The following is a 23,630-nucleotide window of genomic DNA, read 5'->3' as shown; positions in this document are numbered from 1 at the left end:
GGGACCCGCAGAGCGGCTCCGGCCCCGTGCGGGGACCCCAGCGAGGGCGGGGGGCGCCGGCTCCGGCCCTCTGGGCTTTATTCTGCGGCGCCCCGAGCCCCGCGGCTGCGAGGAAAGAAGGAAAAAGGGACGGGAAGAGAGGAGGCAGAGCGGGGCATGCGGGAAGGTGGGGAGGGAGGTCGGGCTGCGGAGGAAAGCGGGCGGGGTGGGGAAAGGCCGGCAGGGGGAAAGAGGGACGGGACAGAGGAGGGAGAGAGGGGGAATGGAACGGAGCAGCGGGGCAGGGACAGGTGAGGGACGAGTGGGGGGCGTCGCGTTTGGGGGAGGAGGGAGAGTGGGTTTAGGGGAGAAAAAACAGAAATATGGAGAGAAGGAAGGAAGGGTAGATGGTGGGACGGGAGGCCGAAATGGGACGAGAAGGAAAAGGAGGAAGACAAAGAAGGGGAATAGGAGCAGAAGGAAGGAAGAGTAGAAGGGGGCACAAAAGGGGAGCGAAAGCAGTCGGCTTTGGGGAGGACAGGAAAAACGGGGGAAAGGCAGGGAAAGAAGGGGAATGGGAGCAGGAGGAAGGAAGTGTAAAGGGGGAGAAGGAGAGACGGGCAAAGCTGCGGAGCCCGCACAGAACCCACCACCCGCACCGCGCTCCGAGTGAGCAAATGGCGGCTGCAGCGATTCCCGGCACTTAAATAAGCTCGGCCCCACCCCACGCAGGTGCCCCGCGGTCCCGCGCACCTGAGCCAGCGCCGGCCCCGCCCCTGAGGCTCCGGCCCGGCCCCGCCCCTGAGGCTCCGGCCCGCCCGGGATGGAGGCGGGGCCATCGCTCCCGGCCCGCCGGGATGGGCCCGGGGCTGCCGCTTCGGCTCCCGGCGGTGCCGCCTCTGCCCCGGCGGGCGGGTCGGGGTCTCTCTCGGGCCGGAGCACCGGGGCGGCGCCGGGGCCGAGCCGGCGGCGGCGGCGATTTCCCGGGGCTGACCGAGACCGGCCGGGGCGCGGGGACCCCCGTGCCGCCCCAGCACCCCCAAACCCCGCGCTCCCCGCCGTGCCAGGGAATTTTCTTTTTCCCGGTGCAGGCCGAGACATTTCTGTGAGAAAACTCAGAACTCAGGGGTACGGGGTCTGAGGGGAGAGAAGAGATTCTGGTATAAATCCAAAACGCGTTGTGAAAAACAACATGGAACGGCTCATTTGCTCTCCCAGCCCGATTTCTGTGTGACCGTCTGTGATTCCAGCTGCTCCGCTGGCACTGGCAGCCTGCGGGGCTCTAAGGACTTGCCAGGTGCCCAGCACGACAGAAAAGAACGGGAGAACTCCCCGGCTCTGGCAGCGGAGCCTCTCGGCAGTGTCCCGAAAGCCCCGCAGTGCCAGCATCTCTGCATGGAAGCTGAGGGGCTCCAGCGCAGCCCCTCTGCAGCGTTCCTCTGCAGCTGGCACTGCCCAGCGCCCCTGACCAGGGTTTGGGGTCCCTGCACAGCCCCCGGCGCAGCCCCCTGGCTTCTTCCAGCTCCCTTCAGCCAGGATGATTTTCTCGGGGGTAGGAGCACCCAAAGCCAGCGGAACTGGCCTCAGCCACTTTCCGTGGGATCTCTCCTCTTCCTTCCTCACCAAATTCCCACTGTCAAAACCCAGCTTGAGGCACAGATCCCCATCCCCTCAATCTCTCCAAGGAATTGGGCTCGGATTTCCCAATCCAGCAGGGCAGAAATGCTCTTGTCCTTACTGTACATCCTAATTGCAGTAATGGCTCAAGAAATAATTGAAAGAAATTAAAGGAATGAAGAGAAATTAAATAAGAGATGCCAGCTCCAACTAAGGGATGCTCAAACCCCTTACCAACAATTCGCTTTAATTAACCAACTCAAAGTAATTAACACCACATTGATACAGTATGATTCTTTTTAATCGAGTTATAGATAAATATTGCAGAATGTAAAAACCTTTGTAAACCCAGAAACTCTTTCAAGAGATAGACAGGGCACAGCTGCAGAGAGTCTTGGGGAGTTCAGGGGAAAAACCCCAAAGTTTTCAGTGTTCAGCATCTCCCACCCTGTCGTCACTGACAGCAAACACGGCTTCAGCCTCAGGAAAACACGGAGAGTCAGGGATTTTACAGATCCTGGTCTCACCTCAGCCTCTCAGCAGGTACAGTCTGCAGGGAGAGGGAAGAAAAAGGGTCAGAATGGACAGCCTACTTCCAGAAAATCATCACCATTCATAAAGCACTAAGCAGAGCTGTAAGAACTTCCCCAAAGGTTCATTTCCCTGCGGACTGAGGGCTCTCAGTTGAAGCACAGGCTGGACCTGCCAGGGACAGACTCCAGGAACCCCAGAAGTAAAAGCCACTGGGCCAATTCCATAAAACATTCCAAAATCAGGCTCCTAGGATGTGACCATCTCCTCTCTCACCTGGAGGTGGAAGCACAAGGAATGATCTTCCCTCCTGTGGGTTTTCTGGGATCTGCAGTGAACCGCAGGGGGAAGAAAACAAAGCCTGAATGTTTCGCACGACTGGAACAGAAAAGTGGGGAAAAGGGAGGCAGGGGCACTGCTGGGGTGATAACTGGGATCCAGCCTCTCCACACCAATGGAAGCAGAGACTGAGTGACAGAGCCTTTGGGACCACTTTGCTGGGATTCATAGGAAAACGGGTGAGTTTTATTTTGGCAGTAAAGCCAAGCTGCTTCTCACCTCATCAGCCGGGTACAGCAGCAGCACCCGCAGGAACCTGGCCAGGTGGCTCTGCCTGGCAGAGGGCTCCCCACTTCCTGGGAATTGTGTGCTACGGGGCTGTGCCACTGGCCATTAAAACAGTTCCCACCTGGCCCTTCACAAAGGCAAGGTGCTTTTTCCATACAGCAAATGGTTTTTGAATTAAGAAGGTAACACTATACTCAACTGGAGAAGAAAAAAATGAGAGCTGTAAAATTTTCCCACGCCAGGCAAAAAAGAAAGCCAAATCAAACAAAACAAAAACTAACATAACAATGGAAAAAAAAACATATCAAGCATATTTCAAGAGAGTTTAAATCTGAATGAAGTGACTTACTTAGAAAGCTTGAAAAGCTGCTATGCTGCAAAAATCTAATGCTGCAAAAAAAGCCTCTTCTTACATCACATTTTAGCCCTGAACTTGCAAAAACCCCCGCCAAACTAACAATTCACCACATACAGTTCTTGAGTCATTCCTGTCCTTGAGCACGAGTCAAGCTAAAGTTATGGAGACAAGAAAAACATAAGTGACTCAATGCTGCTCCTTTGGAAATTACAGAATCAGAGGGAGGGTTTTCCTTAGCTTAGGAAAAATGCACAGCCAGTTCAGCAGATACTGAATAGCAGGAAAGTCAGGAGATACATGCTTTGCTGTCAGAGACAAACATAAATAAATATTTACATTAAGCCAGAGGTCTACAGATGGTCTGATCAGAAGTCTTGATGCAGAAAACCAGCCCTGGGGTATCCTCTTAAGGGACACAGGAGGAACTCCTTGGCTGGGACACAGCCTCGCTCAGCGCTGCTCCCATGGCTCTCGGCTCTTTGCCAGTGCTTGCAGTGTCCCCGCAGATCCCAGAGGATGGCAGGGCCAAGGCTCCCGTTCGCTCCTCCGGCACTCAGCGAGTGTTTCCTGCCACGCCCCCTGTGCAGAGCAGCCACGCGCGGCTCGCCGGTGCTCAGCCCTGCCTCCAGGGCTTTGAATGGCACATCCACCTGCAAAATAGGCAGGGAGAGCTTCTGGCTCACACGCGGGATTTGACAACACAAAGAGCACGCGTGGGTGTCAGAAAGGGCTCAAATCTCATCTCACATCAACGATTCTTTTCATTTGATTCCTTCCCTGCTGCTCTCATACTTAGAAAGCTCACCCAGCTCTAACACCCACACAGTGGACAGGTTTCCATCCTCAGTGTCAGAGCCACACACTCAGCTTTAGCTGGACAACCTTCAGTCTCCACAGTCAACTTCCTCACACTATTTGCTCACATCTCTTCCTACCTGCAGCCACAAGATTTTACTAGAGCAAAACACCAACTTGATTGATGATGTTAGATTCCAACACAAAGCTACAGCAAAAGATTTAGGTCCATTTGCACGAAAGGCAAGAAGAAACATGACTAAAAGGTAAGTGAAGATCTGTAGAAGTGAATCAGAACTAACTAGAAACAACATACCAAATTACTGAGACATAAGTAGGAGCCTAATGCTGTGCTTGAAAAACAGAAAATGCTAGTTACCATGAAAATTGACGGAAAAGTTACTGAAAATCTTGCATAACACAAGATACCAATGACATGCTACAATGCACTAAATTACTCTGGGTGAAATAAGCTGTTCCCAATAAAGTATTGAAGAACATTAAGGTTTCACAGAGGTGATTTAGACAAAGAATGGTATGAGGTTAAATCTCACCTTTTCCAGCACCTCCTGCAAGACAGCTCGACTTTCAAGAGTCAGAGGTTCCTCGTGAATAACAGCTTGCTTTCCTGGGGTCCCTAGAATACAGCTGAGATGCCACAGTTCAGATCATGCACTTCTCACTCTGAAGCCAAAAATCCAGACACAGCACTCCTCCAGAACCCTGAGAGGCAGCCATGGATTCTGGGGCTGCAGGATGCAGTGAAAAATTGCACAGACACCAGGAACAGTGCAGAGCTGGCTGGGAGAAGCAGCATTACTCTGCAAGAAAAGTGCCATTCTGCAGCCAGGTTAGTGCTGTGGCGAATTTTACTGCCATGCCATTTTACTGCCAAAAAATAAGGTATCGTAGCTGTAGAATTAAGAAAAAAACCCAAAGGCACTGTCCAGAGCACGAGGGTGAACATCCACAGCAATACAGCAAAATAAATGTGAACTTCAGAAAAAAACAGAGGCATTAAAACTAGTTCAGGTGAACACTGTCCATCAGAACAACGCTTGCATAAAAGAATCTGGCATAAAGCCTTGATTCATGATATAGTTACTGAGGAATACCTTAAGACCACTTTTCAGTGCTATAAACTGACTAAACCCAAGCACACTTTCATTTTCTAGACAGATTTTAAGAGGGCTGAGTGAGGGTGTCAAGCACATACTCAGCTGTCAGATTTGCCTTTGCCCACCTATCATAGTTTGACATAGAAGTGAGTTTCTCAAAAAGTTGGAGTCAAATTAATCAGTCATCAAGTTTAGATATTAACACTTAAAGTGACCACTAAAAGCATTAGACATGCTTCTGAAAACACAGGGGGTTAAAAGCAAAGAACTCCCAAGAGAACTCTCTCTTCTGTTCCAGTCCACCACGAGTACAGAGGGGAAGCCATGCCACCTGTAACTGAAGCAGACCAGAGACCCAGAAAAAGAAAGAGGGGTGAGGAGAATGAAACCAAACCAGCTCCCTCACAAGACATAATAAAGGTAAAAAGCCACTAAAATGTCCCAAGCAAGCCCCCCAGAGAGAGAGAGAGAAAGAAAGAGCCCATTCCACCTAAAAATTTAATATCATGTGCCAGCAGTACACCACAAAGAAAACAAAAATAAGAGAAAAGGAAGTGCCCAGCCATAAGAGTTCAGCAGCCTGCTGTAAGATCTCAGCCATCCTGGGAGATAAGGCTTTTAACCCTTTCCTGAAAAAGGAAAACTTTACAAAACCTTACTCCTCCCTAATCTAAAAGAAAAGAGAGACAGTCTAAGACCTGAAATGTCAGAAGAAAATGAGGGAAGAATCCTGAGTAGAAAGAAATAATAGAGTAGGCTTAGCTAGACTTTTCTTGTATAGCCATAGACTAAACCAATTTTCTCCTACAATACAGAGACTGCATTTTTAAGAGGATACAATTGCTTAAGCTAAAAAAAGCACAAGAGTAAAGTAAAGAAAGAAAAAAGTTAAAGAGGGTATAGTAGTACCCTCTAGCTTCAAATAAAAAAAAAATCTCTGTTCTCGAGACCCTCAGCCACTCCTCTGATCAAATGAGAAGGACCCTTCCTGTGCCCTGGACCTGGTGATATTTTCTTGTCTGGAATGCAATTTCTCATACAAAAGGCAGACCTGGCTGTTTTGGGTTGTTTTTTTGTTTTTTTTTTTTTTCCTAGGATTTGCCTTACACAGGTGATGTTCCTCACAACTGAGCACTCTAATGCCAACAGCAGCAACACAGAAAAAGCTCCCTTGAGACTTCCCAGAGATATGACAGGAGCACCCTCAGTGTGATGCCTGGTGAATGAAGTAGAGCTGGCAGGCTGACCAACAAACATTTTGTATTTACCTGTCAATGGAGTCAATACTGAAACAGAACAAATCTCTCTTGCAGTCGAGGTTCCTTGAGGTGCACCTGTAGATGCTGCCAAGTGTCGTTGAGCAGCCAGAGCAGAATCAGGTTTCTACCATGCTGTAAGTAAGAAATAACATTTATTCAGAATAAAATAAAAGGAAGCACCTCTCCCCATCCATTTTCTTAAAAAAATTATAAAATCATGCATTAGAATTTTTTTAGGCATTCATTCTTGCTTTACACATTGTAAATTATGAGCATTCATCTTTCAGCCTGAATTTGCAACAGCTCCTCAGGCTGACTGACCTCAGGAAGACCATCAGAATCACTAAATGGTGGTCGGGACATTAAAGCTCATCCCATTCCAGCCCCTGCCGTGGGCAGGGACACCTCCCACTGTCCCAGCTGCTCCAGCCCCAGTGTCCAGCCTGGCCTGGGACACTGCCAGGGATCCGGGGGCAGCCACAGCTGCTCTGGGCACCTGTGCCAGGGCCTGCCCACCCTCCCAGGGAAAAACTTCCTCTGATATTTCATCTAAACCTGCCTTCCTTCATCCTAAGGCCATTCCCATTCCAATGGCTCCGTGTCCCTGTGAGAAATCCCCCTGCCCTAGGCCACAAGCGCTTGTACAGAGCACCCACATCAGAGTTCCAGGAGTTCTGGGGGCATACGAGCACTCCGGGCCCTTGGCCGGGCATGTCCTCAGCGCCTTCCCCGGGGAGCCCCGCTGTGCCCGGCGCTGTGCCCGGCCGGACCGGCCGTCCCCACCCGAGCCCGAGGACTGCGGGCGATGTGCGGCAGCAATCCCCGCGCCGGGCTCCCAGCGCGCCCCGAGGCCGTCAGGGGCGCCCCACAGCTGACACCGGCGGCGGGGCCCCCCAGGCCCCGCCCCTCGCGCCCCATTGGCTGCGGCGCGGCGCGGCGCGGCCGCCATTGGCTGGTGGTGGCGCGTTTCCCGCGCGCGGGCGGGCGCGATGGCGGCGGAGCGCGGCTTGGAGCTGGTGCGGGAGCTGCACCGCGCGGCCGGCGGGCACCTCCCGCCCTTCCGGGTGAGCCCCGGGGACAGCGGGCGGGCCCGCCGCCGGCCCGCTCCCGCTGACTGTGCCGCTGTTGCAGACGGAGGAGATGCGGCAGGCGCTGGAGGAGATGCGGGCGCTGTACGAGCGGAACCAGGCGGACGTGTGAGTTGGGCGCCCGCTCCCGGCGCGTCCCGCACAGCACGGGCGGCGCTCCCCGGCCCGCAGCTCTCCTACTCCTCTTTCTCCTTCTCCTCATCCCCAGGTCCGAAGCGAAGGCGGGACGGACGGACCTGATTTTCCTCATCCGGTTCCGACACTGCTGCCTGCTCCGGAACCAGCGCTGCCTCCTGGCCTACCTGTGAGTGCTGCGGGGGGAGCTGCCTCCCCTGGCTTCGTCCCTGCTGGCACAGGGGGTCGGGACTCTCGGCACGGGCAGGTGGCTTTTCCACGAGCAGCAAGGCAGCTGTAGAGCTGGTTCCCCTTGTGCTTGTTGCTGATACCACCGCAAAGAGAAGGCTCTGCTTGCTCCCGCTCTAAAAGTGTACATTACTGGATGTCACTGTGGCTTGGGGATATTGCCAGCACTCACCTCAGCAGAGGTGTTGGGTTTGCCCCATTTCTTCCCCTAGGTATGACCGGTTGCTACGGATCCGAGCACTGAGGTGGGAGTATGGCAGCGTTCTGCCCAACACCATCCAGTTCCACATGTCAGCTGAGGAAGTGAGTCAACCTCATTTCTCTTCTCACATATCCCTTCTGATGGATTATTTAGTAAAATCAAAACAGGGTAGTCTCCCCCACACCATAAACATGACATTTAACATGTCTCTCTGTAAATACTGACTTGTGTGTGTTCATTGTCTGTGGGTACAACCCTGTTAACGCCCACAGGTAGAGTGGTTCAATCGGTACAAAAAGTCTCTGGCTACCTACATGAGGTCAGTAGGAGGAGAGGAGGGGCTGGACCTCACACAGGACATCAAACCTCCTAAAAGCCTGTACATTGAAGTAAGTGCAAGATTTCTCGCCTCTATCCAAAGATAAACATTTTCCTGACTATCTCTTTTTGAGCGCTTCATCCCCATCCCAAGTCAGTTCACCAAGCAAAACCTTTCAGAGCTCCAAAGCTTTCACAGGTTTCTATGCTTTACTGTCTGCCAGCATTTTCCTCCTTCTACTGAGAGCACAAAGTATGGCACTTCTAGTCTTGCAGGGAGTCTGTGGTGGGGCGAGTTAAACAGTAAGAAGTTTTTGCAGCTTTTGCAGAAACTTAACTAGACCAACTAGAAACCATGTTCCCAAGCCCGGGACTGTTACCTGGAGAGGGTGGTTGTTTTTTTTTTCCATGGGACTCTTACAGAGTTGTGTTTCCCCTTTGCAGGTGCGGTGTTTAAGAGACCATGGGGAGTTCGAGGTCGATGATGGCACTACCATCCTGTTGAAGAAGAACAGCCAGGTACCTGTGGCGGAGTGTGCTCTGCTCTCTTCCTGCCCTCTCACTCCCATGACACCACCCTGCTTATGCTGGCCTTGCAGCATGCCCCAGTCCCTGCACACACAGCTCCTTGCATGTGATGTCTGCAGGGTCCAGAGTGCAGCTCTGCCTGATCTGGTACCACGAGGCACTGGATGTGCAGCACAAAACAGAGCTGCTTGTGTGCAGTAACAAATCTAACAAATTCTAGGAGGGTTTTTCTGTGTTTCTGTGCAGCACTTCTTACCCCGCTGGAAATGTGAGCAGTTGATCAGACAAGGAATCCTGGAGCATGTTCTGTCCTAAGTGTGCAGGATGGGAGGGACAGCTCTTGCTTGGTGGCTTGCCCACGATGGGGACTGAGCTCTGGTGTGCAGGACTTGAGACTCCTCAGTACTTCTGCAGTGGCACCCTGCCACTCCTTCTATCAGCCTTTGATGCCTTAAAACCACAGCTCTTCATGAGCAAAGGGTGCATGCTGGTAATATAGCAATCCTGGGAATCCAGGATAGTGGGGGAGCATTATCCAAGCCCCACAGCTACACCCAGAGTTTGTGAATGCATTTTTGTTCGGAGTAGTTCTTTGTTCACACTGTGCATGTAAGACACCAACTGGCTGGGCTCTAGAAGCCAAGAAAACTCCATGGCTCCAAAATAAAGAACTCCTTCAGCCTCAGTCTCTTGGGTTTTTAAGAGTTAATGTGGTGTTCATTCAGCACTGTGATCTGGCTCTCCACCCAAACCCATCCTGACCCTGCAGTGCAATGGTTATTTAAGTTTCTCAGTGGAACTGCTCCTCCAAGTATCAGACAAGGCTGTACAAGGTTCTTTCCAGGATCAGACAGGAAGTCTTGTCCCCATCAGAAACCCATAAATGTTGTTTCCTGAGGTGCTGTGTGAATGATCATTGCAGTCTGGGTCGTGGACCTGGGTTTTTCCCAGTGTGCTTGGCCTGTGTCTCTGTTCCTCTGAAGAATCTCATCCTACAGCACTGGTTTGGTAGGGCCTATGGGCTATTTAGGGTGGGAAAGGGAGCAGAGGGTTTTAAGCATTCTGGCTAGCACAAAACCAGAACAAGGCTGAAGAGCTGCTTTCCTTGTTTGGTTTTCCTAATGGAGCTTCTCAGCTCTTGCACTGCATCTGGGAAAACACCTGGAAAAACATCAGCCCTAGGTAAGACTAGCGGTTTGCTTAACTCCCATCTCAGACTGGAGCTGAAAAAGCAAAGAGCTGGGGAAGAATGCAGGAACAGGATTACAGCATTACAGCATTGCTCTGTCCTGCTCACTGCAGAGGCAACAGTGTGGTTGGTTTTGGATCCTAGGTTCGGGCTTTAGGAGGAGCTGTTGGGAATAAATGTCAGCAGCAGCTGGGGAAGGTGACTGAAATACAGAGGAGACCGGAGATAGCAGGAGGTGCTGTAACATTGCACACATTTTAATGCCACAACTCGGCTTTCTTTCCTGCATGGAGTGAGCCAGGCACAGGGTCCTGCAAGCCCTTCTGCCCTAGCTTTTGAGATGTAACTGTGGCTCCAACATCCACCTTCTGCCAAGAGGGAGCACCTGCACCTCCACCAAACACTGCCAAAGAAAATCCTGTGAGCTGGCTGTCCTGAGACAGCCATGACAACAGCACACTGCCACTGAGAAAGGCACCAAGGCTACTGCTTTCAGTTAGAAAATTCAACTATCCACAGGACCAGTTTCCTCAAAGGACTCTAGGCTCCCCATTTGCTATTTTCTGCACAGGAAAATGCTGGCAAGACCAGAGAGGACAAGGCGAATTTCCCAACCCAGCTGTATCTCCCATTCTGCACCTGACCAGCCTCAGCCAGGACATGGAGCTGCCACTGCAGATGTTCCATCACCCACTCAGAGATGCTGGTGTGATTTTTCCAATAAGCTGCTTTAGAGCTGAGGCTTGTTCTTCCAACAGCTGGTTCTTCTCTTCCATGTTCTTCTGCTTCAGCTCAGCAGCCTGCAGGGCCATTGCAAACCTCCTGTTCTCTCCACGGAGCTCTTCAATCAATAGTTTGTTCCTGGAGAGCTGGGCCTAAAGCAGGGACAGTAGGCTTCAGGTTCAGCATCCCATGCAGGGGTACCAGATGGGCAGGGACACACAGCACCAGCCCCTCTGGCACTCACCTGGGCATCTCTGAGCTGAGCTGCCCTCTCTGCCAGCAGAGCTTCAGCATTCCTCAGACTCTGTTCCAGCACCTCTGCCTGCTCCACAGCTGCCTGCAGCAGCTGTTCATGTTCCTCCTGCAGTGGGCAAGAAAGTCTTTGCGTTGTCCCAGCACTCTCCTGGCCTCTGGCAACCCTGGACTGAACATTTCCCCAAGGCCCTGCTCATGGACCCTCACAGTCCTTGAGGCAGAGCAGCGGGCTTCATCAGAGGTGCAGGGTACAAAGAGCAGTGGGACAGATGTCTAGAGCAGTACAGCCTTCCCTAGGTTTGCACCCAACCGGTTTTAAGACAAGGCACAGATTTTACAGCAGTATTTTCTATAAAAATAAGCCATTGGGCAGGAAATCCATCTCCCAGCCATGTCCAGGAAAGTTCAAGGAGAGACAAAGTCTCCTTGGATGCAGTCCTTGTGCCTGCTTGTTATAATTCCTTAGGTTATAATTTGCCCTATCTTTGCCCAGAAGACAAACTCACAAAAACCCAACACCTGTTTGCTCAGTGCCCTAGAGATAAATTCACCCATATGAGTGCAGGCTGATGACTGGAGGATTCATGAAGAATTAAAATTGCAGCTGAATTTGAAGGCAAGTGCATTTTCCAAGTGCATTCTTTATGTCTACCATCTTCCACCCAAACCTCTGGTGGCTGCAATCACAGCTGCCTTCCAGGCTGCCAGGCCAGCAATGTTCCTTTCACAGTACCCTTGACTGAGCTCCTGCAATTCCCTGCTTACCTGGGTCCTGACCAGCTGCCTGCATGCTTGCTCAGCCTGCAGCTGGAGGCTTTCCTGGAGCTGCTGAGTCTTGCACTGTTCCTCTCTCAAGGTGTTCTGCAGCTGCTCAAACTGCTTCTTTGGCACCATGTTGTTTATCTGGGCCTTGGCCTGCTGCAACTGCAGAGTGTGCTGGGCCTGGGCCAGGCTCAGGTTGGCTTTGGCTTCCAAAAGCTGTAACACAGAAAGGTTGACAGCTGGTTACAGCTTTGAGCCAATAACAGGACAGGCCCAGGCTGTGTTTTGGGAGAGAGGAGATATTAAATAGTGCCCCTCACCTCAGCTATCACCCCAGCATGGGCACAGCAGAGCTGCGGGACCATGGCAGTGGTGCTCACTGGGCAGCAGCAAAGCCAGGGAGTGGGAGCACTGAGAGCTGCAGGAGGAGAAACAGAGACCCTTTGCTGAGAGGTGCTCCCCTTGCTGAGGAGCAGGAGTTGCTAAGGCATTCTCTGGGAGGGAGTCCCAGCACCAAGGGCCACAAAGGCAAGAGTTACAAGAGGGGGCTGCTCACTTGGCTTCTTGGATACATCCCAGGCTAGCTGTGACGTACTAAATGTCCTGTACTACACGTCCTCTGCTTCCTGTCACCAGCAAAGGGCAGAACTGGTAATGGGAAGCAAATCTGGTCCAACTTTGCACTAGGGCTGCCTAGGGATAGCTGGCATGGGTAAGCTGTACCTTGGAAAGCCAGTCCCCAGGGTAGAGGAATATTAACACATTGGAAGGTTTCTCCCATTGGCTTTCCTCTCTCTGTCCTAGTGACCCACGTTACTCTGCTCTAACCACCTCATTTCCCATCCCTCCACATGCCCTGCCTGGCTGCTGTTATCCATTGGCAGCCCTTATCCAGTGCTACCACTGCTCCAGCTCCTCTGTCAGCTGAGCCACAGGGAGCCACAGCTCCTGGCACCCCTGTGTGAGCCACCCCCACTCAGCCCCCATCCCCTCTGCCCAGCCAGCCTGCACAGGACAAAGACAGGGGGGTGTCACAGGGACAAGCAAGCAAGGACCTCTCTGCAACTGCACCTGAACTGGCTTCAGCCATATCTGAGCAGGAGGGAGAATCCTTTGTTCCCCACAAAACAGGACGAGGACAACTTTTAACTGCCTGGGGAGGGTGTCCAGCACAGCCCCAGGCAGGACAATACCAACGTCACAGAGACCACTCAGCAGCCTGCCACCAAATGAAGGACACTCACCTTTTCCTGTGAGGCCTGGAGCTGCTGTTGGAGCAGCTCCATCTCCATCCAACATGCTGCATGCCTCTGGTGGTGCTCCAGCCTTGCAGCAATCTCTGCTCCTTGCAGCCACTCAGCCTCCAGAAGGCTCTGGCTCTGCAGCTGGGCAGTGCCAGGGCCATGGCTGTGACCAAACTTGTGCTCAGGGGGTTCACAGCCCAGCTGAGGCATCTTGACATCCGGGTGACAGAGCTCCTCCTTGCCTTTCTCACTCTGGAAAAGGTTGAGAAAAGAAACAACAAATCATGCACAGGAGGCTTGGGTGGGAACACAGGCAACAAAGACTGATTGAGCCATGTGGGTTTGGGCCTGGGAGTGAGAGAAATCTCGGGGAGAAAGAGTCAAAGAAGTGAAAGTCATTCAGACATTAAAGACTCCCCTTCTGTAAGACTTTCAATGTCACACAAGTTTTTATTGCTTTACAAGTTATAAGATGAAGCTGGTTCTTCGAAGGAAGACTGGGTTTGAATGTTTGAAGCAAACATTTTTGCTCTCCTCTGTGAACATGTGTAGTTTTTGCCCTTCTAAATCCTTCAGCCAAGAGCCTGGGTTAATGGCTTCTTACCAATGCTGTTAATTCTGCTATTTCAGCCAGCTCCTCCAACTTCTCTCTACCCAACTCACTCCCATTTTTCCTGCTGGGAAGAGGGAGAGGATCAGCTTCAGACCAGAGAGCAGCAAAGCACAGCTCCCCAGAGGAGAGTCCTGTTTTGGGTAGTGCCACATCTGGTTTTGGCCTGCAACAAGAAGCCAAAACAGACATAGCCCTGAATTGATGGAGGAGTGAGTCAGGTGCCTCTGCCCCAGCAGGTGACTCAGCCCAGCCCAGCTCAGGGCAGGCAGCCTGGGACATCCAAAGTCCTGCAACACTGTCAGAGGCCTAAAAGCCAAGGGGTGAAGAACAATGGGAGGGACAGTTAAATAGTCTAGGATCATCCACACCAGAAAGCTGTCTCCCCCCAGATTTATGGCTCAGTGGGTGACCCCAGTACCTATCTAAAGCTTCCTAAAGAAGAAATCCATCCCATGTTAATTCTTCAGCAAGCTGCTCTCCAGCAGCCAGCACAGGCCTCCTGTGCAGGGAGAGACAGCAGAGTGAGAAAACCATGCACAAGCCCTGCTTACTCTGGCATTCTGTGCCAGCTCCCTGAAGATCAGGGATTTGGTTTCCAATGACAGCAAGGACTAAAGAAAACTGAGAAAAAACCTTCCCATAACTCAGGCAAAACATGTGGGGACAATCAAGAGACAACAGTAGAGAAGGAGCAGGTCTCACATCCATCACATCTTTTCCAGCAACTCTGAAAGCTTCCCACTGCAGCCAGTCCATCGTGTATTCCTGTTATATGGGTTTGTTTCCCTGCTCTACCACAGACTTCAGCCAAATCACTTCCTTTCTCCCTCACCTACACTGTATCTCAGCCCCAAAATACTGATAATGACCTAGCAAAAGCCACTGCTTGCATATTGCCAAGGGGAACACTGATCCTTAAGGGAGACACAGCAGGGCAGAGGCAGGAGGAAGGTAAGATAAACAGTTATTCAGTGACAACCTCTTTCTTTCACAAGCCAATCTCTTTTACCTATATGGAGAAATTTAGGACATTTTTTAGTGCTTTTAAGATAGCAAGTTGTGATCATCTAGCAAGTAGAGGCAAGTTTGCTGAAGGACCAAGAAAGAGGTAATAAGAAAACAATAATGAAAGCTCTTTTATATCTCTCACTATTTTAAGATACAGTCTTTGCTGGGCACTGCCTCTAACACAGCCTGGAAGAACATGCAGGGAAACTTAGTCTTGAAATAAAAGCACTCATGTAAGGGAGTTAGATGTCTCACTTCAAACTACTGCAGCCCAGCAATTCTGCCCAGGTTTTCTTCCAAATTAAAACAGCTCTCCAGCCGTGTGAAAAATCAGCCCAACCTACTCTGGTATGAGGAGATGCACCCCTAATCTCCTCCTTAGCTCCAGGAAGAGAACAGTGCCATATCTCAGGCTCAGTCTGTCCCTGTGCTGCATTATTTCTTCTCTGTCCTGGTCCAGCTGCTTGCCCTGGAAAATTTCTTCAGTGTGCTGCTGTCCCACACTGGCCTGTTCCATTTCAAACCTCTCCTCCAGCTCCAGGCTCCATTCCCATTTTGCTCTTTCAGCCCATTAATTATAGCCCAGTACTTTGCAACTGTTTCTTCAAGATCTCTTTCTGGTCTTCCATCTTGCACATCTCAGCCTTGAAACCTTCCTCACTGTCCTTCCTCTCCCTCTCAAAGTTTTTCCACATTAACTCTATTTCTTCCTCATAGTAATTTATCTCTTGGAAGGAGATAGGATTGGGATATTAACACCATGCTCCTGAGAGCTTTCCTCTCCTCCAATAGCTAAAATTCAGATTGATCTACTGATCCCACTCAACAAGGGACTCTCTTTAGGCAGTTCTGGTCCCTGCTGAACTTAGGACGACAATCAGTCTCATGCAGCAGTGTCTAACGAGCAGAAAACAGTGAGTCCTATTTCTTGCCAGCAAGCAGCACGGTTCTCCCCATTCTCCTTGTTTGCAAGGAGCCCCAGAGAGGAGAAGGGAGAGGCCAGGGCATCATCTGCCATGCTCTTCATATCCCTCCTCCACTGCAGAGTGGTTCCTTGTCAGGATGTGGTGGTGAGAAGCTGCTGCTCCCCCCAACTCCCCTGGGAACACCAGAAACTCCAGGATTTGATATGCACAAAGGCAGGATTATAAAGCAGGCAGAAGATCTGTAGGCAGCTTTGTGCTCCTTGAACTGCTCCATCACCTGCATGTCAGTTTAAGATTTTCTCACACAGTGCTGTAACACAAAACCCAGCATCACTGACCTCTCAGTTCAGCAGCAAAAGGAGTGAATGTGGAAACTGAGTCCTCTCCCACGAGCATTCACAGCTGTCTGAAGAGGAGGCTGGGCTCACACTGTCATCTCAGAGCAAGCAGCTTAGAAGTGTGCTGCAAGCCAAGGGTGACAGGGCTCTGATACAGCCCCTACCATCAGGAGACACCTGGCTGCTTCTCCTCCTGGTCATGTCCCTGGTTCTACTGCAACAACAACACTGAGTGATCTCTGGTTCCTCACAAGACCCACAAAAACATTTCACGAGGTGACAGTGATATCCACAGAGCCTTTGCCAGCCAGTGAGGCAAAGGCTCCAAACCCTCCTACCAGCTAAGACAAGCTGGAGAAGCACATGAAATAACCCCACGTGAGTGATGAGGCACATCCTGCTCCCCAGCCTGAACTCTCTCTCCAGCAACCCTGCTGGAGCAGATGTCTCATCAGTCATGCTGGAGCAGCTGTGCTTACCAAACAGCCAGGACATTCCTCCCCCGCCCCCCACTCACCTTGGTTTCCAGCTGCACCCTCAGGTCCTGCAGCTGCTCTTGGAGCTCCTCCACTGGGAGTGACATTTCTGTAAACACAGAAGTAGGAACAAGAAGGCTTGGAGAGAGGAGTGATGGCAGGGAGGAGCCCTGTGAGGGGAGGCCTACAAGACAGGACCGATCAGGATGGCTGTAGCTTCATCCAGTCCATACAACCCCAAAAGATGCGACATTCCCCATCTCTTGGGCAACTAGTCCCAGAGCTGCATCATCCCTCTTAGCCAAAAGCTTTTACCTAATGCTCAACTTGAATTTTCCAATCCACAGTTTGGGGCTACTTCCTCTTTTTATTGCATTGTTTCCTCAGCATCTTCAACACTGAAAATCTGCCAGTTCACCCATAGCTGCCTAGTTCACAGGTTCCATCAGCAGCTCTCAGGTTGGAAAACCCTCCTCTCCTCCATCTCCCTCCTCCCCACGATCCACCTTCTCCTTCTTCCCTCTCAGTACCACAACTGGCAGCAGCAGTTCAGGCACAAGAAGCCTCCCCACGTTCCCCTGCAAACTTGGGTCCAGAGGGAACTTTGCTGGTGCTGAGAGGATCACCTGCTGCTGGCAGCGCTCCCTCAGCCCTGCTCTCCTGCAGCTGCAGGCGCAGCCTTTGCAGCTCCCTTCGCAGCGCTCTGTTCTGGTCGTGCAGCACCTGAAACAAACACTGCTCAGGACACAGGGCAAAGCTCCTCCAAAGCTCCTGGCAGGGCCTCCCACAGCCACAACACAGCCTTCCCAAACAAAGGATGACATTAGAGAATTTGGAGAAGCCAAAGAAGAAGCATAAACCCAGATTTCCAAGATCACCATCACTACACACTGTAAAGCACAAAGCAACTGTCCAGAATGCAAAAGCACACAAAACCAGGGGGTTTGCCAACACCTCAGGGGGCTGGGCCTCCTGAGACCCTCCTGACCTAAATAACCATTAGGAGAATCCAACACAGAAGAAACATCATGATCTCAGCATGAGCCCAAAGTTTTGTGTTTCCATCCTCAAGATCTCTTGTGGGCACACGGGCTGGCCAACAAGCAATGCTCTATGCAGAGAAGGCAACCAGCAGGAGTCACAGTGAAGCAAAGCCCACAGGCCTCTGGGAGGGAACATTTCCAGGTAGCAGAAGGAATAAAACAAGGGAGGAAGGTGCTGATCCCATGCGAAGCACAGCACGAGGCAGGTCCTGCCGGTCCCCTGGTGCCACAGACATCCCAAGGCCAACACAGTTTATCCCATCTCCATCAGCAAGGAGTCCCTGAACACCAAGAAATGAGCCACCACACCAGTGCAATGAGCCACTTCCATGGAGGTGTCTGGAGGTGGGCAGCTGCTTGCTTCACTTCACATCCTCTATCCTATACTGGAAGCAACAGCATCATGCCTTCTTCTGGACTGTCCACTTTGAGCAGACATCCAATTACATCCCACATCCGGCTACCCAGGAAACTGATGTGCTGCAAGAGCCTACAAACTAGGACACTTCCAGGTAACAAATACTACTGAGCAGATGTGGACAAATGCAAACCCAGTTTGTTTCATCTCCACTGTAAACAGGAAAGGGGGACTGAGAGCATTCAACGAGGGTAAAGGACAAACCCCAGTGGGTGCCTTCAGAGGGGCAGATGAAGCCTGAAGGTCAAACCTTCCATCCATTAGCATTCTCATGGACAACTCTGTGGCTGCTCAAGGAGAGGCAAAATTGCAGCACTGAGCATATTCAGCCTTCTGGTGCCACCTGGAGCAATGCTGCATTGGATAGTGCTTCAGAATGTTTGCCTTTAATTACAGCTTGGAGGAGGGCTGCCTGATGCATGCACAGAATGGCTTTGCTCAAAGTCTGCATTTCAGCCCTTGCTGGGGGGATGTGACTGTCACTGTCCCTGCTCAGGGGTGCTCCCCAGCCACACACACAGCATGTAGGAACAAACAGGCAATGTGACAAGCACAGGACTCAAAGAACACAGCACCCATCACAAGTTAAAGATACACAAGTTCAAAATGCAAGATACACACATTAAAAATGAGAGAAGGGAAACAGAGTTTGTGCTCATGCCTCAGAGAACCCCAAGCTCTGGGAAGGAGCACAGATACAGCACCAGTTTTGGACCACATACACACCCCAGGTATCTGGACTGGCTTACCTTGACTCTCTAGCAGAGTCCAAGATTTGGGTTTTTTTAAAAGTGGGGGTAGGAAGGAAGGGAGAAACAAAAAGATAGAAGACTTTAGCTGTTAATATGATTTCCAAATTAGGAGAACAGCTTTCTCCTTATGCTCATAAGAAATCCAACAGAGCCCAGGGTCTGTCCTTAACGACAGAGGTACATGGTTTCCTAACAAAATAGTCCATGGCTGCAAGTGGGAAGGAATTTATGATCCACCCCGACTCTCTCCTGCCAAAATCCTGGCAAGGCAAACAACCCATGGAGTCTTCAGGATTGAGGAGACAGAACTGAGGAAGGTAAGAGGGATGCCTCTGCCCTATGACCAGGTCTGCCTCCTTCCCCTCCGTCAGGCCAAAGAGCCCAAGAGCTGTGCTGCAGGGAGCAGCAGCAACGCTGCCCGCGCGTACCTGGCACTGCCGCTCGTACTCCAGGACGATCTCGGCAAAGCGCTCACTCTGCTTCAGGAACTCTGGGCTGTGGGGCTCCCCCTGCTCCAGCTGCACGAGAAAACACTTTTCATCAAGAAAATCACCTCCAAATGGAGAGTCAAAAGCTCTGCTAATTCACTGGGATCAGCTGCTACACCCACACATTCAACAGAAGGCTCCCTAAGGGGCCCATCACCTGTGGGATGGGTCAGAATGGGGAGGAAAAGCATTTTTCTCCACATGTGAGACACCAAACTACAGGCAGGCTTTCCTGGCTAACAAGATCACAAACTCAGTTCCTTCCCCAGATTCATTTTAGGAGTGGAAGATACTAAAACAAACCCTTTACTTCAATACTAGTGAAAAATAAAACTTTTCTGGAAACTAAACTCTATAAAAATTTTCCCTTGAAGACTGCAGATTTGCAGAATTGTCTACAACTGGAAACTTTCCTCACACCTTTTTTTTTTTCCCCAGCTTCTAGGTTGTCATTAAAGCACAGGAGAGCTCACACAGGAGGACACCATAGAAACTGACACAAAATATGCAAGATCAAATGTTTTATGAATTTCTGAAAAGTTATTTGACTCAACAGAGAAAGGTTACCTTATCCTTCACAATGTGGTTGAGTTCTTTTTGCAGCTCCAACACCATTTCCTCAGAGGCTGACAGCTTCTCAGCCATCTCTGTGACCTTGTTTTGTAGCTGTGTGTTCTCCTGCAGATAAAATTGAGATTTCCCTGAGGCAGTGGGTCCTGATACGGCAGGGTGGGCTTTTCAGCCACAGGTCCTCAGCACGGACAGGATGACAGTAAAACAACTGGCACACCAACAGGCCAAACACAGCACAGCTCCCAGGAGACCCTGGACATGGCCTGGTTTTGGCCAGGACAGGGTTGGTTTTTGCAGTGACCAGGAGGGGATGTGGCTAAGGCCCAGATGTTATTCTGTACCACCTCATTCATTGCTGGGGACAGAGGGAAGGCACTCTCTCTCAGTTCCAGGGAGAAGGAGATGCCTTCCAGAGAAAATGTGGCTAGTCTGCAATGAGCATTTTGTTTGTAAATCACTCTCTCTTTTGTAAACTTTTGTTGCTAATATTTTTGCTGTCACTGGTTGTTTCTTATCTCACTGCTGTTTCCAGTAAATTGTGCTTATCTTGACCCATGGTATTTTCCTTTTGTGCCTCCCATTCTCCTCTCCAGCCACTGAAAAGTGGGGAGAGGGAGTGAGCAAGCAGCAGTGTGGTTTGGGGAGTCTTGGTAAGAGAACAAAATTGGGGAGCGCCACTCCTAAACCACGACAGGAAGCACATTGCTGATACCACATGGGCTCATCTCTCCAAAGGACAGGAGTGGGTTTTGCACAGTAAGAGCTAGACAGCCCCACAGATCATCTCTACCTCTGCTCCCCAAAATTGTGCTTTCCCTCACAGCTAACAAAGGCAGCAAGTCCTGAGCTATCTCCATCTGTACTTCTACATTGACCAGAACTGTGGCAATCCCAGGCATGCACACACCATCATCTCTGCCGTTGACATGGTCCCTGGCACAATTTTAGCTTTGGTCACTGTGTTTTAGGTGTTACCAAGGGCCAAATCACTGCCAACAGACAACACAGCAGTTTAGTAATGGCATGGAAAGGTAACAAGCTCTGTATTTAATGCAACTGTATGGATGTGGCTGATGATTCTTCTGCATAAAATTTCTGTTATTCCCAACAAGAGCAAAGTGAACCATCTATATTTGTCACCACCCCTGCTTTTCCACCTCTGAAAGAGAGAAGGTGTTTAATCCAAGGCAGCTGTACTTACATTCATCACATGGTTGAGTCTCCCTTGCAGGTTGGCCTCTTTGCCCTGGAGGAGCCGTGTAGCAGCCTCCAGCTTTGCCTGGTGACTCACTGCTTGCTGCAAAAGCAGCTCTTTTGCCTCCATTTCTGCCTGAAAATTCCTGGGGCAAAAAAGCAACACGGTTGGGACAGACAGAGCATGTTCCTGGATGGCCACAAGCAGGAGATGAGAGCTTTGTTGGAAGGATGCCGAGATCACAGGGGTGGAGAGGGGTCTTCAAGGACTTTCCTGCCACTGACACATTGGCAAAACGAGTGGGAGATTCAAAAGGGATGTGTAGGCACATTTTCTCCACCCCACCAAAAGAAGCCCTCCTACCTGAGCTTGCTCTGGGTGTGCTCCAGAGCGATGCACTGCTCATCCAGCTCCCTGCCCAGCTGCTGGCAGTGTCTCTCTGCCTTCTCCAAACCAAGCCTCGCCTTGTCCCTCTCCCTGGCGATCTGCCTCACCTGGCTCCTGCAGACACATCGAGCAGGGCATGAAGAGACCCCTCAGGCAGCCCACAGAAGGGCCCTCAGGGAAGCAGAGCCCCTACCAGAGGCACTGCAGTTTGTATCTGTAGGAGGTGCCAGCTGCATGCTGGAGGCCACTGCTGGGGACCATGAGTGTGGTGTCCAAAGCTGCAGGCAGCCCTGCAGGCTCTCCTGCTCCTCCGTGCTGCTGCTCCGCCTCTGCAATGACAGACTGAGATCACTTCCTCCCTCTTCTAACAGTTCCAGCAGCATTTCTGTTGTCACACCATCTGACCACCCTCCAGTCTTCCAGGGATGCCCCCCCATCTCACAGATAAGCCTAGATCACATCCACCCCCACATTCCCTCAGCTCTGGGGTGACCAAACCCATCCTGAACCTGGCTGCAAGCGCTTCTCCCACCCTGGGCAGTTGCTCACGTCACCCACCACCACTGATCCAGGCAGAACCAGGGACCCTGAGGATCTCCTCTAAGTCCTTCCAGGGCTCAGGTGGCAATGACAAGTTGAGGCTCGGCAAATCCAGCGTCTTTGCTGAGGCTGGAGAAGTGATGTGGGCCCAGGTAGCTTGGCCAGAAGGACAGGCTGCTTCCTCTGATGCTGAGGAAAAAAACAGCAGGAATAAGTCAGTGGGGCCAAACTGATGGTTTTCAATACCAAAGGGAAGCTTCAGAGATCAAATCAATACTGAAGAACATTTTAGAAACAACCCCAGGCTGCCAGGAGGGAGATGTCCTGAGCTACCCTCCTGGCAGCTACAAGAGCCAGTTTGCAGGCCCAGGCCATTCAGTTTGGCCTCCTTGCTGACCCATCAACACCCAGAATCCACAGAAAGGCCAGCACTGAAAGCTGTATCACTTACAGGGTCTTGTGAAAACTGTCAGGTGGGGACTGACAACCAACATTTTATTTGAACAAAGAGCAGAACCCAGAAAGCTGATACAGAACTCACAACATTTCCAAAAGCACCAATTTTGTACCAAGTTTGGAAGAAGCCAGTCTTCAGAGAGCTGTTACCTCAAAGTCTTAAGCCAAAAGAATGACTTTTTTTTTTTTTTTTGGTCAGGATCCTGGATTGAGCTGTCCTGGCTGTCAGGGTAAGCAGAGATTCACTTCCAACTTAGTACGTTCATGTGGTGTTACTTCAAAAGCAAATGCCCTGCCAGTCCTTGGATCTGAATACACTAAGGAGAAAGAAGTATTTTACATCAAACAAACAAACAAAAGTGGATGAAGCTTGTCCATGCACTAAAAAGAGGACAATCTGTGTTACATGTGAGGTGCAGAGACATCAGCATTCCTGAAGTCAATATTAGAACTGGGGTGATGTTTTTTCCTCTCCTAGGATGTGCACCCCTCTCCATCCCATAAAAAGAACAGGCTCAACAGCCCCCTGTTGTCTTGTTTTACAATCCCACACCACTTAGGCAGGAATTGCTCCTTCTCAGGCAGTTCCCAAGGGAGCCTTTCAGTCACCACGCAGTGGCTCCAGTACAGACCACATCTAAAAACTGTCTTGCAGAACTCTCCCCAGGTCAGCACCCTCAGGTGCCTGACTGAATCCTGTGGAATCACCCATCTGTGAAAAGAAGTATCTTGGCCTGAATTATTCTCAGTAAAACCTGATCCTCCTTTTTTGTTTTTTTTTGGGGTTGGTTGGTTGGTGGGGGACCACGGGAAAATGGATGGAGAAACCCTTCTAAGTGTGTGATGTCTGGATTCCCTACAGGATTGCATTAAAGCATTAAACACGAACGAACTGTCCTGTGCAGGGGCCTGGCAAGGAATTAATTGCTCCTTACCCAAGGTTAGTGGAAATCACCTCACGGAGCTGCGGATCAAGGCCATCAACCAGAATCCTTTTTACAAACCTCATGCCACGGAGCCGCTGAGTCTTGGCTGCTTGGGAGGCACTGACATACCGTGGGAACGGGGCTATGCATCCCCGGGGACGCGGCACTGCAGCATCGGCTCGGCTCCGCTCGGCCCGGCCCGGCCCGGCTCGGCTCCGCTCAGCTCGGCTCCGCTCAGCTCGGCCCGGCCCGGCCCGGCCCAGTCGGGCTCCTGCGGGCTCCCCTCGGCCCCGCCGCCCCGCGCATGCGCCCGGGGGAAGCGGGAGGAGCGGCGCAGGAGGCCGCGGGAGCTGCCGGCGCCTCCTTGCCCAGCTCCTCCTGCCGTGCTGCGGCCAGTTCTGGGCTCCTCAGGGCGAGAAAGGCAGGGAGCTCCCGGCGAGGGTCCAGCGGAGTGTGACAGAGGTGATGATGGTAGCACTGACCTCCCCTCATGAGGGAAGGTGGAGGGGGCAGGGCCTGTTTAGTGTGGAGAGAAGACGGAGAGGGAACTCCCTCAGTACATGCAAATATCTCAAAGGCAGGCGCCATGAGGATG

General features: G+C 51.3%; 2 protein-coding genes across 2 annotated transcripts; one reads left to right on the top strand and one right to left on the bottom strand.

The window, feature by feature from the left end:
* Nucleotides 1-1,879: 1,879 nt before the first annotated feature.
* On the bottom strand, nucleotides 1,880-23,323 carry LOC110474848 (uncharacterized). Its single transcript, XM_077790640.1, has 18 exons — nucleotides 23,114-23,323; nucleotides 22,260-22,426; nucleotides 21,672-21,842; nucleotides 21,307-21,442; nucleotides 21,090-21,227; nucleotides 20,733-20,871; nucleotides 19,526-19,636; nucleotides 18,899-18,988; nucleotides 16,884-16,980; nucleotides 16,299-16,366; nucleotides 12,897-13,148; nucleotides 11,656-11,868; nucleotides 10,880-10,996; nucleotides 7,848-10,787; nucleotides 6,234-6,356; nucleotides 4,402-4,495; nucleotides 3,389-3,702; nucleotides 1,880-2,146 (listed from the first exon to the last, which is right to left on the bottom strand). Exons 4-14 carry the CDS (start codon nucleotides 21,372-21,374, stop codon nucleotides 10,599-10,601), a joined length of 1,482 nt encoding a protein of 493 aa, XP_077646766.1. The 5' UTR covers nucleotides 21,375-21,442; nucleotides 21,672-21,842; nucleotides 22,260-22,426; nucleotides 23,114-23,323; the 3' UTR covers nucleotides 1,880-2,146; nucleotides 3,389-3,702; nucleotides 4,402-4,495; nucleotides 6,234-6,356; nucleotides 7,848-10,598.
* GINS1 (GINS complex subunit 1) lies at nucleotides 7,190-9,408 on the top strand. Its single transcript, XM_021538611.2, has 7 exons — nucleotides 7,190-7,288; nucleotides 7,356-7,420; nucleotides 7,521-7,616; nucleotides 7,888-7,978; nucleotides 8,150-8,266; nucleotides 8,640-8,714; nucleotides 8,970-9,408. Exons 1-7 carry the CDS (start codon nucleotides 7,214-7,216, stop codon nucleotides 9,036-9,038), a joined length of 588 nt encoding a protein of 195 aa, XP_021394286.1. The 5' UTR covers nucleotides 7,190-7,213; the 3' UTR covers nucleotides 9,039-9,408.
* Nucleotides 23,324-23,630: the final 307 nt, after the last annotated feature.

The sequence above is a fragment of the Lonchura striata genome, unplaced genomic scaffold (assembly GCF_046129695.1).
Source record: "Lonchura striata isolate bLonStr1 unplaced genomic scaffold, bLonStr1.mat Scaffold_149, whole genome shotgun sequence".
Classification (NCBI taxonomy): Eukaryota; Metazoa; Chordata; class Aves; order Passeriformes; family Estrildidae; genus Lonchura; species Lonchura striata.
The sequence above is the reverse complement of the archived record's forward strand: the minus strand, read 5'-3'. Positions and strand labels throughout refer to the sequence as shown.